The sequence below is a fragment of the Bos javanicus genome, chromosome 8 (genome assembly GCF_032452875.1).
Source record: "Bos javanicus breed banteng chromosome 8, ARS-OSU_banteng_1.0, whole genome shotgun sequence".
Taxonomy (NCBI): domain Eukaryota; kingdom Metazoa; phylum Chordata; class Mammalia; order Artiodactyla; family Bovidae; genus Bos; species Bos javanicus.
In genome coordinates this window covers 44733701-44753554 of record NC_083875.1, presented here as the reverse complement: position 1 = coordinate 44753554, position 19854 = coordinate 44733701, and the positions used below count along the sequence as shown (strand labels likewise).

General features: G+C 40.2%; 1 protein-coding gene across 5 annotated transcripts in view; it reads left to right on the top strand.

The window, feature by feature from the left end:
• Positions 1-19854, top strand: part of DOCK8 (dedicator of cytokinesis 8) — a 237508-nt gene that overhangs the window by 100554 nt on the left and 117100 nt on the right. For all 5 annotated transcript variants that reach the window (XM_061425464.1, XM_061425465.1, XM_061425466.1 and 2 more), the window contains 8 exons: positions 1928-2013; positions 7153-7219; positions 9913-10062; positions 13365-13445; positions 14791-14950; positions 16835-16965; positions 18488-18581; positions 19309-19471. In XM_061425464.1, coding sequence (XP_061281448.1) covers positions 1928-2013; positions 7153-7219; positions 9913-10062; positions 13365-13445; positions 14791-14950; positions 16835-16965; positions 18488-18581; positions 19309-19471 — 932 coding nt within the window. The remainder of the gene's footprint in view (positions 1-1927; positions 2014-7152; positions 7220-9912; positions 10063-13364; positions 13446-14790; positions 14951-16834; positions 16966-18487; positions 18582-19308; positions 19472-19854) is intronic.

Genomic DNA, 19854 nt, shown 5'->3' with positions numbered 1-19854 from the left:
AAAAGTCCTTATCTTTTAGAGGTCTCTACTGAAGTGCTCACTGATGAAATTATATGATCTCTGTGGCCTTGTTCTGAGCGATCCAACACTGAGTGGGGGAGTAGTAAGTGAGAGTACATGCTGTGTGCTTTGTTAAGCTGTTTCAGTCCTGTCCAACTCTTTGAGACCCCATGGACTGTAGTAGCTCACCAGGCTCCTCTGTCCATGGGATTCTCCGGGCAAGAACACTGGAGAACCTTCCTGACCCAGAGATGAGACCAAATTGCCCATAAGTCAAAATTGTTGAAGCTAGATGATGGTTGCGTATGATCCATTACAGTATTTTCTCTACTTTTGTATATGCTTACAATTTTTCAAATGAAGAGCCTTTTAAAAGTATACCAAAGTTTTGAATCCACACCAAAAGCAGAATGTTTTTATAGTGAGGCTGTTTTCCAATAAGGGGCCCTTACCTTTCAGATGTGTCTGTCCTGATCACCCTGAAAGTTCCCGCTTGCTCTGAGGGCCTTCACCTCAGTGTGGGCATCAGAATAGCACCTCCTCTGAAACAACTCAGCAGTTCCACCCACCAAACTGTTTAACACAAAGGGGAATTGAAAGTTAGAGTGGTGGTGAGTTTACACTTGGGAGTATTCCACCAAACTGGGCACAGATTTAATAAGAAGATGACTGTATTGCTATTTAGAAAAATTCTTCTGGTTGCTATCGGGTATTCGGGATGTCATTTATAGCCCAGGAATTGAGAGAGAGTAGCACAGAAACATATACATTACCATATGTACAGTAGAGAGCTAGTGGGAAGTTGCTGTGTAATACAGGGAGCTCAACTTGGTGCTCTGTGATGAACTAGAGGGTTGGGGTGGTGGGGTGGGAGGGAGGTTCCAGAGGGAGTGGACACGTGTATACTATAGCCGCTTCATGTCGTAAGGCAGAAACCAACGCAACATTGTAAAACAATTATCCTTCAATTAAGAATAAATTTAAAAAATATAATTAGACATGGACCTATTTGTTGGACACTTGTGAGCTGCAGACCATTCATCAGAGTTTGTGTACCCACCACAAGAGCAGGAATTAAAGTTCTCAGGACGACTTGCACTGTCAGTCTTTGCATCTATGACTATAATTAAGATACTGTGATAGTTCACATTTGAATTTTTAAATTAATTTTCCTTGGAGTATAGGTGCTTCACAATGTTGCATTAGTTTTTGCTATATAGCAAAGTGAATCAGCTGTACGTATACTTGATACTTCCCTTTAACTCTTCAGTCCCTATGTCGTGAAATAGACAGACACATCTCTTAACGTGTCATTACTAAGCTTTTCAATTCTTAGAACTTTATCAAGTTCTAGCTGGACATGTCTATTTAGAACCTATAAATTCAGCCCCAAATCTCTATCATCTGTTTAAGGAAACTGTGAACCAAGAAAGCCACTGTATTACAGTATTAATGGTTTACAGCTTTAGGTGAAATTTTCTGATTCAGATCTCAAGTCTGAAACTCACATATTTACTGGTAAAGCCCTCAGCAGGAGAAATATTCTGATTGTGTCCTTAAAGCCAGCAAAAAAAAAAAAAAAAGTCAACAATAGGTGTAAGATTTTGCAATGCCATCTGGTGGATGTTACTAAGCCTTATCTATGTTCACATTTCCTTCCTTCCTCTTTTGGTCTCTTTGTCTTAAATGTTTGGTTGTCTGAAAGGAGAAAAATCTTTGCTGTAAATGCTGACTTTGAAGCATGGGGGTTGGATAATAAACTCTTATAAAAGTTAATGTATCGTTCTGTGATTAGAAATAAAGCAAATGCAGCTTGTCTTGCATGGTAGATAGCAGTCTTCCCTTCCCTTGGTTAACTGCTGATTAATTCACTACTGATTTCATGGGAATTCACTACTGATTTCTTTTACAATGTGGTTAATAATAGGAGGATGCTGTGGAAATACGTCCGGTACCAGAATGTCCCAAGGAACATCTGGGAAACAGAATATTGGTCAAGTTGCTGACCCTGAAGTAAGTATCAGCAAACACTACCTACTCGATTGAGATCTGTCTTGCCTTTCAGATACAAACTGTCTTTCTCATCAGAGCTTGAATCAGGGAGGACCCCAACACACTTTTAACAGTGGGCAGCTGTGAAGTAGTAGAAAGACCAGAGTTCAGAATCAGGTAGCCCCAGATTATATTCCTGCCAGGCCTTTGACCGTCATTCTACTATGAAAAGGAAGACGAACACTAAGGTTAGATGTCTAGGTAATTAATTGAGCGAAATGTCCTGCGTTAAGAAAAATAGCAGTAAAAGCCAGTGGTGTGCTGGAGTCCACTCTAACTCCTGAGAGCTCAGTGTATGCTTCTCTTCCCAGCTCTTTATTCAGTGAAGTCACATTGGTAGTTTGAAATTAGCCATGGTAGAATGGTAGAAATATTTACAATATTGAAATCAGAAAATGCTACAAGTTAGATCCTTTTTATTCTTAGAGATTTATATGCATTTCCCAACATACCATTATTAAAACACAATGAAAAATGCAACTAAAACTCAGTTTCAGTGCCAGAGGACATTAGAGTGTAGTGGGACTGTAGCAAACTATCCTCTGGGGGCGCTCACTACTAGCTTGGGCCAACTCTTGCCATCCAAATGAACTGACCCATTTGATCAGTTGTCTGATTTTTTTTCAAAAAGAGAAACTAGAAATCCAGATTTTTCTGCATGATTTCCTGACTTCTTAAATATTTTCTCATTTCCTTCTTCGGTAACACACATTTCAAACAGCACATGTCTGAAATCTGGATTCATCTCATGGGTCACGTTTGCTTGAAAGCAATTCTTTTTTAGCTTTTTAATTGTATTTAAAAGTCACACATCTTCTATATGTGTATTAATTTTGTACTTGTGTATTAAATATTATATGTGTTACAAAACAAGCATAAGTGAAACATTTTGAAGGATGAACTCAATCAATTAAAATAAACTATAGTATTTTCTTCCTGAATTCCAATGGATTGTCTTGCCTAACCCTGGAGTGCCTGCATGCCTCTCTTTCCTCTTTATAGACGATTGCTTTAGAGAATTAGTTCTTCCACTTTTTCAGATGATAGGCACTTTTGAAAATATTGAGTTGTAACTGCTCTCAGTTTAGTTCAGTTCAGTCCATTGCTCTGTCGTGTCTGACTCTTTGCGACCCCATGGATTACAGCACTCCAGGCTTCCCTATCCATTGCCAACTCCTTGAGCTTATCCAAACTCACGTCCATAGCGTCGGTGTTGCCATCCAACCATCTCATCCTGTCGTCCCCTCCTCCTCCTGCCTTCAATCTTTCCCAGCATTATGGTCTTTTCAAATGAGTCAGTTCTTCGCATCAGGTGGCCAAAGTATTGGAGTTTCAGCTTCAGCATCAATCCTTCCAATGAATATTCAGGAATGATTTCCTTTAGGATGGACTGGTTGGATCTCCTTGCAGTCCAAGGGACTCTCAAGAGTCTTTTCCAACACCACAGTTCAAAAGCCTCAATTCTCTGGCACTCAGCTTTCTTTATAGTCCAAGTCTCTCATCTGTACATGACTACTGGAAAAACCATGGCTTTAACTAGACAGACCTTTGTTGACAAAGTAATGTCTTTGATTTTTAATATGCTGTCTAGGTTGGTCATAGCTTTTCTTTCAAGGAGCAAGCATCTTTTAATTTCATGGCTGCAGTCACCATCTGCAGTGATTTTGGAGTCCAAAAATATAAAGTCTCTCACTGTTTCCGTTGTTTCCCCATCATTTGACATGAAACAATGGGACCAGATGCCATGATCTTAGTTTTCTGAATGTTGAGTTTTAAGCCACCTTTTTCACTCTCTTCTTTCATTTTCATCTAGAGGCTCTTTATTTCTTCTTCTCTTTCTGCCATAAGGGTGGTGTCATCTGCATATCTGAGGTTATTGATATTTTTCCCAGCAGTCTTGATTCCAGCTTGTGCTTCATCCAGCCCAGCATTTCTCCTGATGTACTCTGCATATAAGTTAAATAAGCAGTGTGACAATATACAGCTTTGACGTACTCCTTTTCCTATTTGGAACCAGTCTGTTGTTCCAAGGCCAGTTCTAACTGTTGCTTCTTGACCTGCATACAGATTTCTCAGGAGGCAGGTCAGATGGTCTGGTATTCCCATCTCTTGAAGAATTTTCCACTGTTTGTTGTGATCCACACAGTCAAAGGCTTTGGCAAAGTCAATAAAGCAGAAGTAGATGTTTTTCTGGAACTCTCTTGCTTTTTCCATGATGCTCTACCTGGGCAAAACTATGTAGGCATAAAAATTTTTCATACCCTATTAGGAAAGTCATCCATCTGTTGAAGTCAATTCATGAACCTCTTAGGCAGCACTTGGTTTGCCATTAGGGCACTTGGATTTTGGATTCAAGACTGTATTTCAGCCTGGGGACTTCTCTGGAATTTTGAGTTCTTATAAGTAAAGTAGTTAGAGCAGATCATCCCAAAGTTCCTACGTGCTGTAAATTTCCGATTCTAATGTGGAGCCTCCCCAATTCCTCTCCTCAGAACACAAGCCAGCATGACTGCTTACACAGTTGTGGGGCTCTCTTGGTGTTGTAGCACTCTCCTAGAGTCAATGCTACCAGTTGGTGGGGGAGTTAGGACTTTTTGTCTTGTACAGAGATGAGCAGCCAACAAGCCAGCTTTGTGTTGAGCAGTGGGTACATAAGGGCAAACGCTGGTCCCTGGGATCTGACCCAGCTGGGGAAACTCTTAGCCCTTCGGCAGGAGGACTAAGTGGAAGTGGCTCTTCCATCCCCCTCTGCATTCATCATTCAGGAAATCCACCCTATTGTCTGAGTCTCTCACCCACTCCCACAGGAAGTGCATCAGGCCACTGTTGGCTGCAGTAACTCTGCTCTTTGGGATTGGAGGAATTCTATCCTCTGATGCTTGATACTCAGCCTCCTAGGTGTTTTCTCTAAGTAAATGGCAGCTCTTCTCACAGATGGGAAGACATGGCCACTAAGACTATTGTTAAAAAAGTAATCATGTCACTTGGATTTATCCTGACGAAATTTGTGAAGTGTAGTTTATAATGATATTTTCCCCAAACTGCCAAAGCAGAAATTAAAGAGGACTGTAGTGTATTCTCAGTCTTTGACCTGCTCCAGTGTCTTAAATTGTATTCGTACCAACATATACCTGCAAGAGGGGAGATGTATCTTTCACTACTTTAAATAAACTGGACAAACGAAAGCAAGTTCTTATAGGTAAACCTGGAATGTTTAAATATGAATAGTAAAAATTATGTTAATGATATGTAGTAAAAAAAATATTAAATGATAATGTTAAATTTTATTTGTGGTAAAATACAGATAACATAAAATTTGCTGTCATATCCATTTTTCACTAGTATTTCAGTGGCAGTAAATACATTCACATTGTTGTACAGCTATTGCCACCATCTATCTCCATAATTCTTGTCACTTACCCAAACTGGAATTTTATACCCACTAAACAATAACTCCCATTTCTCTCTTCCACCATTCCCTTATGGGAGTGGAATTATACAGTGTTTGGCCTTTAGTGACTGGTATATCTCACTTACACAGTTTCTTCAACATTTGTCCATATGGTAGGATGTGTCAGAATTTCCTTTCTTTTTAAGACTGAATAATGTTCTGTTGTATGCACATACCATATTCTATTAATTCACTCATCTTTGATGGACACCTGAGTTTGGTTCCACCTTTTGGCTACTGTGAATAACGATGTTCCTTGACATTGTTTATAAAGTATGTTCACACATACTGTCTTTCACAGTCCTTACAACAATCCTAGGAAATGGGAAGAATAAGTATCCTTTCCTCATTTTACAAGTAAGTGAAACTGGGGAAAGTCAGTAACCCAATGAAGATTCCAGAATTAGCCAGACTGGGAGAGGGGAGAGAGCCCAGGTCTTTCTGACTCAGTGTCTGTGGCTCTTCTATCATGCGCACTGTCTCACTTCCAAGGTGTCATTTGACCAACTCTTTTGTCTGGTTACCTTTGTCCACATATTCTGTAAAAAATTCTCTTTTTAGACAAAGCTGTGATAAATCCATTCTCTCACATACATTTGAAAACAGAATTTGACCTAATTTGTGTGACTTCTGCAGTGGTGGTGGTCCAGGGCTTGACTACTAGGGCTCTTAGCTGGCAGCATCATAGGTTGTTAGTGAAGTAAAGTTGCTCAGTTGTGTCCGACTCTGTGTGACCCATGGACTGTAGCCCACCAGGTTCCTCCATCCATTGGATTTTCTAGGCAAGAGTACTGGAGTGGATTGCCATTTCCTTCTCTAGGGGATCTTCCCGACCTAGGGATCAGACCCGGGTTTCCTGCATTGCAGGTAGACAATTTACCGTCTGAGCCACCAGGGAAGCCCTGTATGTTAACCTGAAACATTTAGAAAGTGCATGTCTGTTCCATGTGCATCCTATAGCAAGCAGGGTTGTGCTTGGGGTTGCCTTCTCTTGTCTTCAGCCCACCATTTCTGGGGGCATTGGCCATTAGGGCCAGTATGAGAGCTGCTCGTTCTAGCTCTCATTGGACCCTCACACCTCAGTGTTGATCAGCTGTGCTCAGCTCCCTGTCTCCACCTCAGTTCAGAAGCTCCCCTGGCAATGGAACGACCAGACATTCACACACATCGTAACCTTATTTCCTTCTGGCAGGTCCCACTATAAATCTAAAGAAAAGCAACTTAACTTTTCTTTTTGTACAAGCTGAAAGCCGCAGACCTTAAAACTGAATAATAAGAGCTACCTATTCTGGCAGTAAAATGTAAACTGTAAACAAGACCTTTAGCTAAGACACACTCAATCCTCTGAAAACCCAGCAGCTACAATAGTAAGAAGTGCCATGTGGGATCAGATGGAGAATCTGTTCCACATGCTCTCTGTTGCAGGGCCACCAGCAAGCACTTTCATGATCTCAAATGATTAGGAATTTTCTATGAACCTCTCATATTGCTCTATTAATATTCTCATATGATTCTCATATGCGTGGAGCTACCCAAATACTTCTGGAAACTACTTACATTTTTAACCAGATTATGTATCTTGGCATTTTCAAAAATCTCAAAATTATCAAAGTTAAATCCATATAGACTTTTCTCTCTTTCTCTGACAGGTTTGAGATAGAAATTGAGCCCCTGTTTGCCAGCATTGCCCTCTATGATGTTAAAGAAAGGAAAAAGGTAAGTAAACAAAAATAACTCAGCCCTGAGGGCATCGTATATTGTTCATGGAATCTTTGGGTTCATTTCTTTAAATATCATTTCTATGCAGTAAAAACACATTAGATTTGAAAGCAAATGACCTTTGATATGTCCAGTTCTATTGCCTTTGCAGTTTTTAAAGACGTGACCTGGAAATGTTTGTCGTTTATGTTCCTTGAAGAATCTTGAAGGAAAAGTTGATAGCCTGGCTGAATCAGAGAACTGATATAGTGACATATGGGGTTACACATAAAGCAAAGCAATTTACACACGGCTATAACAAGCTCAGTGCATGTAATGTTTCCTGAGTTTGGGAGTTTTTGCATTTTATTGTGAATGGAAGGCATCTGGTGCAATAAAAGTCTAAATTTGCCATTGGGTAGAGTCCTCACCAAGTATAACATGCTTTTAATTGAAAAGACTTTTCCATGAGTGTTTTAATGTTTAGTCATTTTGTAACTCCTAAAGAAGGACAGAAATAGCAAAACCAGGGGAGACACTTCTGCCCCCTTGCTCAAATACTATAACCACTCACTATTTAAGAAGTGTGTTGTGTATTTTTAAGTAAATATTAATAATTATGAAGATTTGTATTAGTCAGGATAGGTTAACTGCTAAAACAGGAGAACCCACCACGAACACACACACACATATTCAATGGTTTAAAACTGTAGTTCTCAAATTTGTACAGGCATCAGAATCCCCTGGAGGGCTTGTTAAAACAGTTGCTGGGCCCAGTGCCAGAGTTTCTGATGCAGTAAATCTAGTGGGGCCTGAGAACTCGCATTTCTAACAGATCCCCAGGTGATGCTGAAGCTGTTGGTCAGGGGCCCACATATGGAGAACTTGTGGCTTAAGGAAGGAGAACTTTCTGTTGTTTGTTTCTTAACAATCCAGGGATTTTCCTAGTGGTGCAGTAGTTAAGAATCCACCTTGCAGTGCAGGGGACTCAGGTTTGATTCCTGGTTGGAGAACTAAAGTCTCACTTGCCCCAGAGCAACTAAGCCCGCCCCTGTGCATCACGAGGGAAGATCTCGCTTGATGCAACAAAGATCCAGCGTACTGCATCTAAGACCCAAAGCTGCCAAAGAAATAACTAGCAGTCCAGGGTAGGGGCAGGGGCACAGGGTCAACAGTGGTTTGCTCCACTCAGTCATTCAGGAACCCAAGCTGGCATCTTTGGTATGTGTTCTCGCAAATCATTCTTGTCACGGCCACTGCAGCTCCCAGAAAAGGGGAAAAGATAGCAGAGGGTGGAGGTGGGTAGAGTTGAAGCCTGGAAGTTTGACCCATCACTGCTCCTGCTCACAGTTCTGTATCTAGATTGGAGAGAATCTAGTTATAGGCTTCCCAGGAGGCGCAGTGGTAAAGAATCCACCTGCCAGTGCAGGAGATACAAGAGACGTGGGTTTGATCCCTCGGTCAAGAAGATCCCCTGGAGTAGGAAATGACAACCTGCTCTACTATTCTTGCCTGGGAAATCTCATGGACAGAGGAACCTGATGGGTTACAGTCCATGGGGTCACATACAGTCAGACACAAGTGAGTGCATGCACACACACACACACACACACACACACACACACACACATATACAAACACACACATATGCTTACTCCTAACTGCAAGGGAGCTGGTAAATGCAGTCTCTGCCTGGGAGCGTCTTCTTGGCTGTAAATCTATTAGTGGTGAAGGGAAAACCAATTCTGCGAGGGTTCTTAAGTAACACTGTACTATTTGGACCGCTCGTCCAACATGAGTGTGCCATCCATGGAGCTCTCATCATGTCACACTCTTGCTCAAAATCTTTAATGGATCCTCACTACCTGAAACATTAAAAACAAACTCTTCACCTTCCATGCCTGGCTTTCTTCAGTATGGCTCTCACCTGCTTTCTTTCCCTTGAGAGCCTAGGCAGAGTGAAGCTGGATTTCTCAGTATTAACTAAAGTCACTGCAGATTTTCCAGCTGCTGAGACATCTGTGCTGTGCTCTCTTCCTGGTACCTGTCACCCTCCAGCTCTGCCTGGTGGAATCTTCTTCCAAGGCCTATCCATCTCATTCACCTCCCCCTTGGAAAGCATTCCCCATCTGCCCCACTGGATATGACCTCTCACCCTCAGGAATTTACACAATGCTTTTTCCTCTGAGTGTGGTCACTGTGCTGCTGCTGCTGCTAAGTCGCCTCAGTCATGTGCGACTCTGTGCGACCCCATAGACAAGAGCCCACCAGGCTCCCCCATCCCTGGGATTCTCCAGGCAAGAACACTGGAGTGGGCTGCCATTTCCTTCTCTCCTACAGTGTGGTCACTGTAGTTAGTACATATTTGCCTTTTCCCTCCTTCTTGAGTGTAAGCTAATTGGGAGCCCAAGTAATGCCCTGATTTTCTTCAGTGCAGTACCTGGCACATCACTGTATTCAGGAGATATTGGTGGGATAATAAAAATTTAAATGTTTCAAAGAACATCTCTCAAATGACTCAAAAATACCTAGAGACTATGACAAAATATGTATCAGATTTTCCAGCAACCACTGATCATAAACCATGTCTATGATTACACTTACTTCTCGTGAAATTTGGTGGGGCTTCTTCACTCTTTTTTTTTTTTTTAACATGTTTAGACCATGAGAACAACTGTAACTCATTTTTTCATTTTGCCGCTCGTTTACAGATCTCAGAAAATTTTCACTGTGACCTGAACTCTGACCAGTTTAAAGGATTTCTGCGTGCTCACACGCCCTCTGTTGCCTCATCCAGTCAGGCAAGATCTGCGGTGTTCTCAGTCACCTACCCATCCTCGGACATCTACCTAGTAGCCAAGGTGGTTCGATACAGTCTGATTTGCACATTCTGATGTTTTCATTGTTGCATTAGTCCCAGTGCCTGTTTAGGGTGAAAGAAGTGTCAGAAAGTATTACATGTCCTCTGTGAGATTCACTTTGTTTCCCTCTCAACTGTCCTCCTTTTCCTTTTCAAGCAAATTGTGTTGGATGCTGGAATGACTCTGAATTTTGAAGTCATACAGTCCTAGGTTTCAGTCCTGGCTTTGCTACTTAGCACCTATATGACTTTGGGCAATTACCTAACCTTTCTGAGACTTAGTTTCCCCATCTGTTAAATTGGGATAATAACACCTCCCTCAATGAGTAGATGTGACTACAGAATAAAGCCTGGTATGGATGAGCACCCTTCCTCCTAACAAGGAAAGCCCCCTCAGCTATCCAGCTCTGGGAGGCTGCTGTGGAGAAAATCTTGGATAGAGTCTCCTAATCATGTTCATGATTTTGTAAAGACCCAGAGTTAAATGCCTGCAAATATCTAGGCTCTGACAGTTTGAGATGTGGGTTTTAGTTTCCAAGCTTCACTCTTCCTGTTTTTATCACCATTGTAGGCAGTGCTAAATGGAACCTTTCATTCTAGGTTGTGCTCTTTACCACTGTAAGAAGGCCAGAGACTTTGTCTACACTCCAAATGGCTGGTTAGAAGTTAATGGCACACATTGAGTATTTTACCTGCCTTAAGCCAAATAATTAGTCTCATTGACTCTTTACCCTCAAATTAAACAAAGTTCAGATGTTTTGATTTCATGTACACCCAGCATTCTAGGTTTGGGACATTGTCTAGTTAGCATAGTGTTTTGTGTACATAATCTCATTGATTCCTCCTTGATCACATGGGAGTAGCATACAGATTCCAAAAAGTTCAGGTGATATTGAAGTCACTTAAGTGACAGATGTATTTCCTTTCTTTCTCCATTTACACCATTTTGAAAAGATTCTGAAGGTCATTATAGTTTGAAGGGAACTTGTGTAAGTTTTTGGAAAATATAGTTAAAATTCTGTTGCTGAAAAGACACATATGTTGTTATTAAACTTAATATGTATACTTTTCATTGCAGTATTACTTAGACATACAGGAAAATTAGCTTAAATGCATTCTAGCAGCCTTTCAACTTGGAGTTGATTTGTAAATTCTCTCCAGCCTGAGAAATCAAAGAAGCCAACACTAGTTCTGTAGATCCAAATTTTACTTCCAACTCCACTTCTCAGAGGATGACTTTATTTTGGCTAACCCATGGTAGGTAGTATACTAAATATCAGTGGTTACCTGTGGGTGACTATTGCTTACTAAATGTATTCCAAAATTTTTCAATGTATAGATGTATTCATTTGGCAATGATAAGCATTCTCTAAATTGTCTGGGTAGAGTTAAGAAATTTAAATCTGTCCAGTAAGGGTCCCTAGTTTTCTTCTGATTTGTTTTTCTTTACAGTAAACCACAGTTGTTGCTTCTTTCCCTCTAAATAGGGCTCTTTACCTCCAATAAATCCCCAGGCAATTCTGATATGCCCCATCGCCTACCTGCCATGGTTATGCGGACTCATGCATCTCTTTTACACATCAATCATGAAGGACCATATAGTAACCTGTCATATCAGGGTGCAGCTTTGACTCACAAAGTACCTGGAGTTAGCCTTGCCCAACTCGGTGAAGGGAATAGTGTCTGCTGGTCTCAAATGTGGATTCTCCTACTTCCAAATTCTGGAGACCCCTCTCTTGTGCCACACTATACACGTGAAGTCATAGCATTCCAGTTTTTTGCTTCAGTGTCCCAGTTAAAAGATTCTTTGTCTCTGTTCAAAGTTCATTTTAAAGACCACATTTTAATTCCTTGACCTCATGGAAAAATTAGCTTCTTTCTTTCTAATTTTCTTTATAAGCTCCTGACCATGAACTTGAGGAGAATAGGGCTCAGGTCTATCACGTTCACCACCTTGTCTCCCTAACAATTACCCTGTAGAAGGGACTCAGCAAATATTTATTTGAATGATAGGTGAATGATCACTGACTAATAGGAACACGGGTCAGTCTTTATCTCACGTGTTAAATGTCCATGGTCTTAGCCTGGCATGTCTCTCAGGAGGATCAGCCTTGTCTTCAGGCTATGGCAATGGGAAGGGGATTTTATGTTCTTCTTTGAGAAGAGAGACTTCCTGCTTGCAGTCTTCCTGATACAGATGTTCACTAAACAGCCCCATGCCACTTCCTTTGAAACTTCACAAAACACCCCTCCATCACCAGGGTATTTCTGGTTTAAATACTTTTTACCTAACTGACAATGCCTGTTAAGAATGTGTGCCTTTTAGGATATATTGACCTAAATTTCTTCTTCAAGGATTGTCTCAGCTAAAGATACAGACAAATGGGACTAAATCCACTTGTTTTTTACTTCCACGTCTAAGTTAAATTTTTTTGAACAGAGAGTTAGGCAATTTTAAATTTCTGCTTTTCTTTTTTTCTTTTTTTAATGTAAATTTATTTATTTTAATTGTAGGCTAATCACTTTACAATATTGTATTGTTTTTGCCATACGTTGACATGAACCCACCATGGGTGTACATGTGTTCCCCATCCTGAACCCCCTCCCACCTCCCTCCCCATCTTAAGGTAGTTGGAAGAAAATGCTTGATGGTGGTAGCATCCATTCATGTTACCAGCCAGTTAGCAAAGTGAAAAGCTGCACCATCCTCCTGCTTTCAAGTTCCTCTCCAAGTCTCTTAAATCCAGAGACGCAGCCATAATAGGAAATACAAAGGAAATGATTACAGATAATTTATTCTGTTCATTTATTCATTTAGTGGAAGGTTTTAGTCCCCAACCTAACTTTTACAGAGGTCATATCTCTTTTTTACATTGTAAGTAATAATAAAGAAAACGAGCTATTCACTTCCTACATATGTCTTATGGGTTTTGTATTATAAAATAACTTTTATTGCATTTTTTATTGTAGGCATAATACATGTTTATTGTTTAAAAACAGAGAATACACATAAGCAATAGGAAGAAAATATAGTACATAATCCCACCATACAAAGATAACTACTGTTAACATTTGCTGTGTATCTACTCTCATCCCTTTTATACGCTTTTATGATTTTCTTTTTTATAAAACTGTATACTACTCTTCATACTAATTTTTAAAATAAAAAACATATATTGTGGACATCTTTTGATGTCATTAGATACTGTCATAAAGCACTATTTTGATGGTTGCAAAATATGGATGGATCCCCATGAATGGATTAATTCATGTCCTTTGTTTTAATATTATTTTTGTTGGTAGATTGAAAAAGTCCTTCAGCAGGGAGAGATTGGAGACTGTGCAGAACCCTACATGGTTATCAAAGAAAGTGATGGTGGAAAGGTATGCTATTTTGACTGTTGCTAATTGGTAACATTTTAGAAGAAGCAGATATCTTTCAAAAGTCTTCCACAAAATAGTTAATGGAGTTTAGTCCATAATGTGTCCCTATATGAAGCACTAATCAATTATATTAAAACAAAATAAGGAAGGGAAAATGATCAATGATGATAACTTTTTAAAGAAATAAATTGTTAAACTCAACAAAGTCCACATGTGATGATGTACACACCAGTGTCTAATTACAGAACTTGACCAGGACAAAGACACTTCCTGTTGCCTTGGTTCTGAGGCTCCAACTTAGTTGGTTGAGAGGGCCACAGACACCCCAAAACTGTACACTGCCAGAACTCTCTTAGCCTCATTATAGCATGGGCCACTGCCCTTTCTGGTATGACTATTTAAAAATTATCTGAGACTGCCATACATCAGAAATTTATTAGTACAACATAGGTATTGAGCCTATGAAAAGGACATCTCTTCTCAGTACCCATTTCCAAAAGTTTCTAATACAATTTTTAAAACATGGCCTTTTGGGAAATAAGACTTGCCTGACAGCATCCCTTCTCAGACAGTAAAGAATCCATCTGCAATGCAAGAGACCCAGATTCTATCCCTGGGTTGGGAAGATCCTCTGGGAAAGGGAATGGCTGCCCACTCCAGTATTCTTGCCTGGAGAATCCCATGAACAGAAGAGCCTGGCAGGTTATAGTTCATGGGGTTGCAAAGAGTTGGACATGACTGAGTGACTAACAATTTCACTTTGTTTTCACTTTCAATAGTATCCTACTGCAGACTTATAAGTAAGATTCAAGTTAAGATTTATTGAACTCAAGATACTTTTTTTAAATCTGAAATTAAAATGAATACCTTAAAGGTGTTGTCAACCTAATAAGGAAGTTGTGAGAAGCCCTTACAGATGTCTCTGGAATCTTCCAAGACATCTTTGGAAAACAAGGCTCTCTTAAGGGCTTGAGAGGTGATGTACAGAACTTTTCATCCCCAGATTTCTTTATATGAATCCAATGTAGCTAACCCCTAAAAAAGGTACTTATTGATAAGCTGGTATAACAAGCCCAAGACTGTGGGGAGTTTTTTGTTGGTTTAGCTGAAAATGTATTCAATAGTTAATGCAGCCTTTCTTTACCTTTCTTTAAATTCCCCCTTTTCTATTATGTGTTTCATCAGTGGCACTTCTGGCCTCAGTTTGCCACTTTTCTGCCTATTCACTCTTTTTAATCAGTAGAATGGGGGTTTTGGAGATGGCTGTCAGATCCATGGCAGAGGCAGTTGACCTGATGCTAGTGTCTTACTGTTTGTTTCTGCTGTCTCTTTCATTTTCTGCTAGAGTAAAGACAAGATTGAAAAACTAAAACTTCAAGCTGAATCCTTCTGCCAACGTTTGGGGAAATACCGGATGCCCTTTGCTTGGGCTCCCATAAGCTTAGCAAGTTTCTTCAATGTCTCTACCCTGGACAGGGAGGTAACCGATGTGGAGTCCATGGTTGGTAAGCTTTTCAACTGTGTGTGAAGGGAAGGGCTCCCCAGTGTACCAGCCGTGAGGTCAGCTGCTGATTGGTGGGAGTAGGGGTGCAGTAAGGTGGGGGAGTGGGGAGGGAGAAGCAGGTGAATAGGATGAAACACAATCAGAACCGGAATACAAATGCTTGATTGGGCAGTGATCCCCAAGACAATTATCATAACTTTGTGGAATTGAAATATAGTAAGATTTTTGGTTGGAATTTTCTGTACAGTTAGACGCTTTAAAAAGTTAATTTACTTCTTAAAAGCAAATCCTTGAAAAAACAAGAAAATATAATAATACAGTCTATAGTGAGTTAAACAAAGGTACTGTAGTTGGCTCCTAAATATAAGAAGAGCAAGGGCTTCTAAAAGTACAACTCTGTTTTTTTAGTAAAATTTTAGTTCCTTAAAGTTTGTTTTACCAAAAGCAATGAAAAAAAAGTGGATGCCAAAATAATATTTAGTTACTGTTCTGATTCATTTAGCATATTTCTCTTTTTCATTACCTAACCCTTCATCTGAATTACGAGCTTCCTCAACAGTTTGGGTTTGGAACTATTGAAAAGGATTACAGAGTTCTCAAGCATATCTCCCCTCACCTAGTGCAGAGTTCCTGCTTTTTAAAATGTCTTTGTATCTAGCAAATATTTATGTCTCCACTCACATTTTTGGGACATTTCTCGGGACATTTCTCATCCATCCCTTAGTGTTGCCACTTCCAAAATGTTGCCTTTAGCAGAGGAATGGTGGAAAAGGGATTGTATTGCTGCTTTCCTGGAGTTATTCATGCATAATTACCAGTCAAACTCCTGGGTTATTTCAAAACAAGCTCTATTTTCATCCATCCTGATCATCACACCACAATATATGTAGGTTTTTTTTTTTTTTAATGCCACTTTCTATGTAGACCCAGGTAGCCTTATTCAAAAGAGTTCTTCATAGAAAAGAACACCTTTCAACTAGATAGTTAAGGCACAGAGCTTGCTGGATCCTCAGTCATTTCCAAGCAAGGAGAAATTAACCTGACTACAGAGACTGATTCTTAAGAAGCAACCAAAGATGCCGTGTGTAATCCTGAGCAGCATGGCAAGTTTAGGGGGCTCAGTGGTAACAGGAAGCTCCAGTTCAGCATGATGACAAGAATTCAGGGTAAGAGAATGTGCAAAGACAGGGTTGGACCATTAGAGTTCTAGGCACTTTGACCATTCACAACAGAACCCCTGAGTTTTAGAGTGTAAAAGCAACAAGATCTTCACCCAAATCTCCAAAGTGGGTAAAAAGTACTCAAGCAGACTGTGAAAGAGTTCAGATTTGGGTGTGACTCCATTCTAATTGCCATTGGGCAGGTCAGCCTAGGCAGAAACTCAGCTCTGCTGCCGGGCCCACACTGCAAGAACAGAAGAAAGCTCAGATCCAGAATGTGCTTAGGCTTACATAGTGTGTTTGGGTCACAATCCCAAATGCCTTCAGGGGCATTGGAGTACACACGTCTCCCAATGGAATGTAAATATACTAATAAAACAGAACTAAAGACTGTTGACTAAATAAAGCTTATTATTTAGCCAGACTCTGTTCTGGCTGCAGTTCTGGACTCCAGCTACCCTGATCTCCACCTGGGAGGGCACTGCAGTAGCTCCTGGGCTCTCACTATGATCAGAGGAAGATTAGGGGCTGCACAGAGGAGGTAGGGGGGTAGGGTCTAAGAATCAGGACAAGGGGGGAGGGAAACCATTATTCAAAGCAAGAATGGCCATGTTCAGTGTTGTCATTCAGTGAGTGTCAACATACCTTAGATATGGTAAAGTTAATAACTGTTACGTATTCAAACAGGAAGGCAAACTTTTGAATGACAAGTGTTTTCCTTAAAGGGAAAGGCTCTGCGGGTGAGCGGAGAACTTTGTCCCAATCTCGAAGACTTTCTGAAAGAGCCTTCTCCTTGGAGGAAAATGGGGTTGGATCCAACTTCAAGACTTTAACCATTAACAGCTTTTTCAAGCAGGTATCTCTTCATGTTACAGTGTGTCTGGAATGGTCTCCCCATAATGGCATGAGGGCAGGAGCCCAAAGCAATAGTATATATAGTGACTAAGAGGACGAGTTACTCATCCTCACTAATTATCTACAAGACAGGGCTGATGGCACTTGCTTCTTGTGGCTGTTGGGGGTTGAGAGGACGAGACATGTAAAGTGCTTCCCAGAGTGCCTGGGATATAGCAAGTGCTAAGTGAATGTTAGCTCTTTTAATTAAGAGAAAGATCGGTTCCCATTAATACAAACTATCCTATTTCAACTGTCATGGTCAATTCATTTATTAGGCTATGAAAACAGTCTGGCTAAAATATCCATTTCCCTTTTGGTTCAGGGTTTCTTGGCCTGGAAGTTGTCCATCTCACCCCTTTCCTTCCTCACTGAGTATGACCATTATAGATTATATTCTTTGTTAGCTCAGAAACTTTTGAGACTACTTAAAGGATGAAGAACTTCCTAGTGTCATCAAATTCATAGAGACAGAAAGTGGAGCGACAGAAAGTAGAATGAGGGTGACTAGGGGGCTACAGGAAGGGGGAGATGGGGAGTTGTTTAATGGGGATAGAGTTTCAGTTTTGCAAACTCCAAGTATTCTGGAGATTGTTTGCACTCAAAAATGGTAAATTTTACGTGATATGTATTTTAGTACCCAAAACACAACTTGACTTATACTTAGTTTGACTCTGTTTTGGAAAATGTTCCGAAGCTCAAGCTGTTCTCTTGGGACATGTCAAGGGGTTATGTAAACAAGGGGTTATGTTAACTGAAGTGCAGAAGAAATACTGAGGTTTCTGCATGCCATGCCTCATGATGGAGCTCACAGGGAACTGAAAGGATCTCTATTGGGGGAATATTCACAATTGTGTTGCCTTGGGGGGCAAGGTACTTGGCATAAGTAAGTCAGAGTTTTCTCATCTGTACTTAGGAATAGGACACACCTACCTACCTACCTTCCTTACTGGGCTGCTCTAAGGGTTAACACGGAACTTGGGCACACATATCCCTTGGCAGCATGCCTGTCCCATGCAGGCACATGGAGGGTAGTGTTTATGTTTACCTTTCTTAGCCAAAACAAATGTGGAAAATATGAGGATATTTGATATATGAAAAACATGAGGGAAAAGATAGAAAGATGCTCTCTCCATCTTCAGATCTTTGAAGAAAGATATAAACTTACTCTGTTTTGTTCCATGGAGTAAACAAGTATCAGTGGGTTGAGTTATATGGGGAGGAGCTTTTGGCCTAGATCCTTGATGGTCCTCACAATTACAGTAAAAGACCGGTCCCCAGGAGGACTGAAGAGCCAGGGTGAGTTGGGAGTGGTAGAGAAATAATATTTGACAAGAGGATGACTAATGGTTTCAGAGTTGCCTTATATCTATGAAAGACATGTTACAATAAAACTTAAAAATAAAAATTTTCTGAGAAATCCTTGGTCCCAACCCCAGGAGTCCGTGATGCATCTACACTAAGCCTGACTTCTCTCTTGGCAGGAAGGAGATCGCCTCAGTGATGAAGACTTATTCAAGTTTTTAGCTGACTACAAAAGATCTTCATCCCTACAGAGAAGAGTCAAGTCAATTCCAGGTGTGAATGGCTGTCTTTATCCTCTCTGATGCCAAAGCTATTTAGAACTAGGCACTTTATTCACGTAATGCTGCAGTTTTTTTGTCAAGTGAAATATAGGATTTTGCATTAGGAGTTAAGGTCTAGTTCCGGGGGCAAATCTGTTAATGCTTTGTATTTTATTAAAGGGTTGTTTAATAAATAAATAAACATCATGCTTTATATTTGATTGCTCACTCAGAAAATCAGATAACTGTGTGAACAGAGAAGCCTCTTTTATCATATTGTATGGAACTCTTAGCATAAGAAAACAGTGAAGTGCCTTGGTGGAAGGTGAGGGTGTACCCTCCTTATTCTCAGCCTGACAGCCCCTGAGGCACTTCTGCAGCTCCCTGGGGGTACCAGGGAACCCACTGTGAAAATCACCAATTTTTAGTGCTTGTGATGAAGAGAAATTACTGAATTATGCACTTATGGTGTGGTAGTTCTAGAAGGGACTTTAGAGGTCCTCTAATGTTCTTACTCATTTTTACAATTTCTTGCTTTTTTAAGTTCTAGAAACCAAATCTCAAAAATTGTCATGACATGCTTTTTCTCAAACTATAGGAAATAATCTGAGCATGCCAAAATTCTCATACTTGTACAACTTATCCTCATTTTCATAAAAGAAATATAGTATAGCAGTTTTTCTTGATCCTTTGTATATGATGTCTTCACTAAGACAGACCTATTTTCTTCCCAAATTTAGGCTTGCTCAAACTGGAGATATCTCTGGCTCCAGAGACCATCAATTGCTGTCTGACTCCTGAAATGCTGCCAGTGAGGCCCTTTCCTGAAAACCGGGGACGCCCACACAAAGAGATACTGGAATTTCCAATCCGAGAAGTGTATGTCCCTCATACTGTGTACAGGTAAGAATAAAGGCTCTTGGAAATCCACTGAACTACAATTTTGAGTCTTGTTTGGTAACACTTTCATCATTCTTTGATCTATTTTCCTACTTGCTAAGTTTTGGGGAAATGAAATATGATGCTTACAAAATTACAGATAATGGCTGGATCACTTTCTAAAGATGATTTATCTCAGTTTTTTTTTTTTTTTTCCACAAGAAAATGTTACTTCAGTCATAATTGAAATATAGAATTATAGTGGACATATTCCTTCTAGAAACAAAAAAAAAAATCCTCCTAAATTATTACCTTGGTTTTCTTATGGGCAGAAGGACATATTGGGGAAAGAGTAATGACTAAAAGAGTTCAGGTTATCTGAAAGACGGGTTTTTAGCTCAAGATCC